At 55.8% G+C, this 7,393-nt stretch overlaps 1 protein-coding gene across 1 annotated transcript in view; it reads left to right on the top strand.

Annotated features, from left to right (window-relative positions):
- The first annotated feature begins 614 nt into the window (after positions 1-614).
- Positions 615-7,393, top strand: part of C8H16orf74 (chromosome 8 C16orf74 homolog) — a 29,305-nt gene continuing 22,526 nt past the window's right edge. Inside the window, exons 1-2 of the mRNA XM_021169789.2 lie at positions 615-733; positions 6,798-6,843. Coding sequence (XP_021025448.1) covers positions 647-733; positions 6,798-6,843 — 133 coding nt within the window. The 5' untranslated portion in view covers positions 615-646. The remainder of the gene's footprint in view (positions 734-6,797; positions 6,844-7,393) is intronic.

The raw sequence follows: 7,393 nt of genomic DNA, 5'->3' as shown, positions 1-7,393 counted from the left end.
TGGTGAATACTTGCTGGATGTATGGAGGAGGGGCACGGCGGGGGGGGGGGAGCCATGACATCAAAAACATAAAAATAAAGATAGCTAGGCATTGGCCTCAAGCTTGTAATCCTAGCACTTAGAAGATAGAGGCCAGAGGATCAGGGGTTCAAGGGCAGCCTGGGTGGGCTACAAGAGGCCCTATCTCAAATAATACAAAAGTAGTCATGATATAGGGAGTGGGGAGGCGGCAGCCGGAGGCCTCTGAGTCTGCACCCTCAGGTCCTCTGCCAGCTGTGGCAGGAGGGGGCACGTGGCCAGTCAAAATGCCAGAACCCAGCAGCGGGGAAGCCCGGGAGTCACAATGCCACCTGAACCTCCCAACTGCAGCGACGAGCCGGGGGCGTTACCTCTGCGTCTCTGCACAGGAGGCGGAGCCGGGCTCCCCTTTTCCTTCCACAGAACCGGGGACAGCCGGTCGATGCCCAAACTTTGCCCGGTGCCGGGAGCGCGGCTGCGGTGGGGAGGGCAAGCAGGGAGGTACAGCGGCAGGGGTTGTGGCTGAGCCCTGGGCGGGCTGCGGGGCGGAGCGGCCCGGGCGGCACCGCCCTCCAGGTGCTGGGCGGGGGCCGAGGCAAGCGCCGCTGCAGGCAGAGCAGGCCGGGCCATGACCCCCGCGGCCCACGGCTGCAGGCGCGTCGCCTGGTGTCCCTCACGGCCGCCAGCGTCCGCGCCCAGCGCGCCCCAGGAAGCGGTGAGTGTGCGCGCGCTGTGCGCGCCACGGCGGACGCACCGGGACCTGGGTTTTGGCGACCTGGGATAGGGACCCAGGACGAGGGACCCCAGGATCGTGGAGATCTGGGACGAAGGGGACCCGGAGGTGGGGAATCCGAGACGGTGGAGACCCGGGTTGGGGAACCCGGGAGGTAGGGAGCATGGGGTGGGGTGGAGACGTGGGAGTGGTGGCCTGTAGAGACCCCAAGGTGGTGGGGACTCCAGAGTGATGGGGGACCCTTTGGACCCTGGCGTCCTACAACTTCCTGCAGACTTCGCTGATCAGCTCGGCCTCCTCTGGCCGCGTGTCTGACATCGGGCGGGGGCGTGTCCCGCGCGTGGCAGCCTCAGGCCCCTCTTTGCACCCGGCTGGGTTGTCAGGTTGCCGAGCAGTCGGGCAAGGTGGGGGCAGGAGGCCTCGGGAGGAACCGCTTCCCTCCACCAAGTGTTTCCAATGTATTATTGATGAGCTGCCTCGCTTAGGGGCGCCCAGTACATCAAAGCAGCTTCGCGACCGCAAAGGGCGACCCGCTCGAAGCAGGCACTTCTCTTGGCAGGGCTGGCCCTGGCAGATCTGGGGAGGGCGCTTATTAAAAAGAGGACCCGCAGCTCCCCTTGGGGACTCTGAGGGCAGGAAGGACTTCTGGCCTTTGCCAAGAGAACGGTGCAGTGCAATGTAGGAGTCGTTCCCGAGAGAGTAGAGAAATGTTAGAACACGCCCTGTTTTACAGACAAGGAAACTGAGTCCCAGATGGCTTCTCCTGTGTGGCAGACTCTGATGTCTCTCTCTGAGACACTTCTCTGGTTGTGCTAGCAGCTGAAAGCACCTCTTGTCTATCCAGATCCCTTTCCTAGTCAGGACACAATGTAGCCTGGTCCCCTCCGTGGTCCCCCCCCCCCTCAGGTCCGGGTCCTCCGCACAGGAGAAAGGCTGTGTATTTATGGAAAGACTTAATCCCTCCACCAGCCCCAAGGCCGTGGAAAGCTGTGTCTAATCTGTCCCTGGAAGGCCTCAGCTGGTGGGCACACACCAGGCCGGGAGTGTGTGTCCCCTAGGGAGGTGTAGGTCACTTACAAAGCAACTCGTCCTCCTGGGCTGAGGACGTGGAGATGTGAGTGCTTAGCCAGCAGTTGGCCTGTGCCAGACCTGTTCCTGAGCTGGCTGTCTTCACACTCACACAACCCTCTAACCAAAGTTGCCTCTTGTCCCCATTTTAGAGGTGGGAAACTGAGGCGGGAAGGTTGATAAGTCCAGGTGTTAGCCCTAAGGCAGCAGGAAATGGCTGCTTCACACTCACACAACCCTCTAACCAAAGTTGCCTCTTGTCCCCATTTTAGAGGTGGGAAACTGAGGCAGGAAGGTTGATAAGTCCAGGTGTTAGCCCTAAGGCAGCAGGAAATGACTCTCATCTTGGGGGCTAGGAGGGGAAGCTAGGCCAGGCCTGTAAAATCATGGGAAATAAGCCCACTATAGAGACTAATAGGTGATAGCCCACTCAAGAGAAATCCACTTTGTGTGTCAATCTCCCAGGCCCCACACAGCCATGGTCTCCTGCTAATAGCCACCAAAGTCACAGTATCCTTCCCCCTGTCCCTGGGCTCAATCATTCAGAAAAAGAAAACTGTTTAATTTCATTTTATGTGTATGATTGCTTTGCTGGTGTGTATGTCTGCCCCCTGCATATGCCTGTTGCCCTTTGAGGGCCTTGGAGCCCGTGGAGATGGAGTTACAGGTAGTTGTGAGTCACCATGGGGTGCTGGGAACAGAATCCTGGTCCTCTGGAAGAGAAATGTTCTTAACCACTGACTGATCCATCTTCTCCTCACACCATCCCACCCTCCCAAGTTCAAGCCTCACTGTTATAGAAAACATATGGACACTTTGTTGCGCTGTTATACTTTGTTAAGCTGGGGGCTTTATTGTTTAGCAGATGTTTTTAATGGAATGTAAGCCGCAAAGTGGAGCATAGATATCCCCAAGTGGCCCAGAGCAGGCAGCAGGCTGGTGGGAAGCCAAGGTTAGCCCCGGGTGGGATCTTGGGTGGGGTTTCCATGATTGTTGGTCTCTCTAGCTTCCCCAAGACTCTCAGGTTGGCTGTCTGGCCGTGAGGGGAGGTACCCCAAGGCATGTATTCTCAGCACGGTGCCAGAGCTGGAATTGAAGGAATTCTAATCCTGCCGCACAAATCAAGTGACTTTCCTAAAGAAGGAAGAAACCCAGAGGGGGGTGTGCCCAGCCGGAAGCAGCTCCGTGTGGGAGCTTGGGAATCAGCTAACAGACCAGGTTGCCCTCCAGCTACCCACGACCCCCCCCCCCCCCCCCCCAGCCTCTTGGGTGCACACACCTAGCAAACAGTCACTTTCCTCCATTCTGACTGCTCCTGCCCAGCCTGGTTCTTAAAGGACGGCTTTGTTAAGGAGGTGGGGCAAAGTGCCACTGTGAGTCAGGCTCTCTTGGCTGGCAGAGGGCACTGGGCAGAGACCACAGTGAGGGGTGCTCCGGAGCAGCCTAACCGCCTGCTCTTCAGTCTTCCACTCACGACAGCTGATACCGCCCTCAGGACTATGGCTAACGTAGCCAAGATTCCATAGGAGGAACCAAAAGAGGGTCTATCTCAGGCCAACTGCAGCCTCATACTGAAGCACACAGGATGTACGTTTCCCACACGGTACCCAGGCATCCCGCCTTCAGCCTGGAGACTGACACTTCATCCCTCAACAGCTCTGGATGTGTGTGGCCCTGGAGCCCAATCTCCCTCCCCCCCCCATCTCCTCTCCCCCCAGACAAGGCCCAGGGCCTGCCTCCCAACGCAGGTGCACATCATGATGACGTCTGACTTTTTTTTTCTGTGTGTTGCAAACCTGTGGAAGCCAGGTGGCAAAGTGACTTCTGATGTAATTAGTCTGCAAGGCCCAGAGAAGCCCTCGCTGCCCTCTTTCTGAGGTTCTTCTCAGAACCTTGGCTGAGTCTTGTGCAGTACAGTGGGTGAGCCATCCCTCCCTCAGCCCTGCTTATGGGGGGGGGGGGAGTAGATCCTGCAAGAGGAAGTGGGTCTGCCTGCTTGTCATTGGGGAGGATCTGGGGACCATTTGGTGATGAGGTTTTATGTCTCCAAGCCCAGTGTTCTGAAGGGACTATAAACAGAGCTCTTCACCCTGCAAAGGTGTAAAGTGAGAGACTTCATGCCCAGGTCCCCTCCTGTTCTTCAGGACAACCTGCAGCCTGCCCCTTCCCTCTGCTTGCCTGCTGCCACTGTACTAGCTGAACTGAGAATGGGCCCGAGGGATGGATGACCTTTGACCCCACACCTCAGTGGTAGTAGGAGGGAGTTCTCTTGAGACCAGGTCTCACTTGGCTCACTCAGGCCTCAAGCTCCCTATGTAGCTGGTGCTAGGGCTGAATTCCTTATCAAGCCTGTGGGCTTACAGGGGCGCGGCACCCATGCCGGGCTTGGCGTGCATTTCCTGCCAAAAAGATTGTCCCTCACACCAGGCATTGGTGGAGGTAGAGGCAGGTGGATTTCTGAGTTCAAAGAGGCCAGCCTGGTCTACACAGTGAGTTCCAGGACAGCACAGAGAAAGCCTGTCTTGAAAAAAAAACAAAAAAAGAGATTGTCCCTCACAAAATAATGACGCCATGACCTGAATCAGGAACATTACCGTAGCATCCATGCTACCCATCTAAGACAGGCTTTTTCTTTTCTTTTTTCTTTTTTTTGGTTTTTCGAGACAGGGTTTCTCTGTAGCCCTGGCTGTCCTGGAACTCACTTTGCAGACTAGGCTGGCCTCGAACTCAGAAATCCACCTGCCTCTACCTCCCGAGTGCTGGGATTAAAGGCGTGCGCCACCACGCCCGGCAACAGGCCTTTTCCTTTTCCATTTTTGTCATGTGTGTGTGTATGTGTGCTTTTGCATGTGAGTGGGCAGACATGCGGGGTGGAGGGTGGAATGCATAGACGTGTGCGTGCACTGGCACATGGACACCTGAGGTTGATGTCAAGAGTCATCCATTATTCTTCGGGCCTCATTCATCGAGGCAGGATCTCTCAATCAAAGCCAGAGCTCACTGATGTGCTCTGCTCTGAGGCCGGTGGGGATCCAAACCCTGCTCCCCACACCTGCATTGTGGGCACTTTAGCTGCTCCTCATGTTGCTTTTGACCAGTAATTCGCAAACGAACTCAACCCTGCTCCCTCCCCTGCCCCCCATCCTCAGCCTCAAAGCAGGTCCCACTCAAAGCTGGTTCTTCTCCCTCAACACCCTACCACCGCCACCACCACCACCTTGACTACATTTCTGGCACATTCCAGGCATGACAAAGACTTCAACACCCTCACTGTTCTGTGCTCTATGGGGTGGCTGAGATCAACTCCCAACTGACCGAACAGAAGGAGCCAGGCTCCAAAGTGGGAGTGTGCACCCATGTGCCCCGCCCCTGCAGAGAATGAACCCCTGCTGAGGTGACTGACAAGCAGGGCTAAGGAGGACCCAGAACTCCTGATCCTCCGGTTTGTATATCTCAAGTGCTGGGCTTACAGGCAGTGCACCACCAGGCCTCCTGCCTGCCAGGCAAGCACTCCACTCTCACATCTCCTTAGGGGTGCCACCTTCACAACCCTCCCCACTTGTTGGCAGAGCCCCCATTTTTAAGATACCCTGCTCCACCCACCCTGCCGCTGTGGAAGGTGTCTCCTGTAGGTTTGAACATGACCTAGCCAAGTGTCCTGACTGCCTGTGTTAACCAAACAGCAATTGCTTCAGAGTCTGACTTGGAGAACCTGTGGGTGTGTACTGGGGTGACTCGAATGAGCCTGGCAGGGGGCTGTATCAACAAAGCCCACCCTAGCATGGGTGTCAGCTCTTAAAAGCTGGGATGCATGTGGCTGTAGAAAGTTAGAGGTTAAGAGCACTGATTGCTCTTCCAGAGGTCCTTCCATCAACTCCCAGCAACCACATGGTGGCTCACCACCGCCTGTAATGGGATCTGATGCCCTCTTCTGGTGTGTATAAATAATTCCATAAAAAAAAAAAAAAAAAAAAAAAGAAGGAAAGAAAGAAAGCTGGGACCCTGAGCTCTCTACATCACTTGCAGAGTCTCTGCAAGCCCCTGAGCCTGGTACAAAACAGTCCTTACCACTTATATGTCCTGGGAGGAAGGCGGGACCTTGGGAATCTAGTGGGTTTGGGGTACTTCCTGAGACTTCTACATTGTTCATTTCCTGAGTGTTAAGGAGCCTCCCTCTGGGTCCGCACACCACCAGGCTGCTGGCCACTAAAAGGACCCACTTTGGGGAAGGTCATAGCATCCTTCATACCCTAGCCCGCCCAACCAGGCACAAAACCCTGATTCTCCTATGTCAGGTCCGCTGAGTCCTGTGAACTGAGGCTGACCCCGGATCCCAGCTCTGTGGCTCCCAGTAAGCTGGGTGGCCTTGCAAAAGAAGGCTTCAACTGTACCTGGAAGGTGGAGTGAAGATGGCTCCCCCTCCCCCGCCTCCTGCTCATATTGATCAGTCCCTTGAGTTCTGAGGAAAGTGGGGTAGGAAGGTCAATAGAATGTGGGTGAGAACTTTTCTAATTCTCCATGGACTAGGGACACAGCCTGGTATAGTTCAATCCGTTCCAAGAATTCGGCTCAGTGGTATAGCAGCTATGCCTGCTATGCACAAGGTCCCCGGTTCATTCCCCAGCACCACAGGTAGACAGGTCAACGACTAGAAACCCTAAAAATCAGCAGGGCAGGGGTTGTGGTAATGGAAAGATTACCTGCTATGGTAGGTGTCACCAGGCCCCACTTTCTGAGGCCTTTACAACTGTTGCTTCCACACCCTTAACCCTGACCAGCCTCACCTGGACAGCAGCTCTCTGCCCCGGGACAATATTCAGCCCAGATGTGGTCAGCAGGCACTGTGACCTCATAGCCAGCTTGTTTCAGCACCCTTTCCTGTTGTGTGCCCAGCTGGCCAAGTAGGGGCCTGGCCACATGGGCTGGGACAATGCCATCCCCTCCCTGGTCCTCCCTAAGTTCTTTCCTCTCTTCACAGGCCCGCAGAGGCGACGCCATGGGGCTGAAGCCCTCCTGTCTGAAAGGTAAGGCAGACTGTGGGGCTTGGGGATAGGGGGAGTGGGGGAGCAGAGAGGGAGGCTGGGGTGGCGATAGTACAGGGAGACACAGAGGCCTGGAGTGCTGGCCTAGACTGACGGGTTACACGTTAAGGCAGTCTGTGTATACAGTAGGGATGTTATAAATGCTGGCTCTACTTCCGACCCCCCTCCAGTCCTTTCTTCACCAGAGGTCAGTACCCCAAGGCTTCAACTTCCTCCTTAGAGGGAAAAGTCCCGGAAAAGAGGGTACCTGGTGAGGGGAAGTCAGGCATGGCTCTGAGAGTTGTCTTCCAGGGCACTCTGGATGCCTGTCATCGCGTGGGCAAAAGGTCAGCTTGGCTAGTTCTGTGTTAGAAAGCACAAGAAGGGCACAGAGTCAGAGGTTTTGGTGGAGATGGCTCAGATCTCTGGTCTTTTTGTTTTTGTTTTTTTTTAAAGATGCATTTAGAGCCGGGCGTGGTGGCGCACGCCTTTAATCCCAGCACTCGGGAGGCAGAGGCAGGCGGATTTCTGAGTTCGAGGCCAGCCTGGTCTA

This window comes from Mus caroli, chromosome 8 (assembly GCF_900094665.2).
Source record: "Mus caroli chromosome 8, CAROLI_EIJ_v1.1, whole genome shotgun sequence".
Classification (NCBI taxonomy): Eukaryota; Metazoa; Chordata; class Mammalia; order Rodentia; family Muridae; genus Mus; species Mus caroli.
Note: the sequence above shows the minus strand (reverse complement) of the source record. Positions and strands in the feature narration are given on the sequence as shown.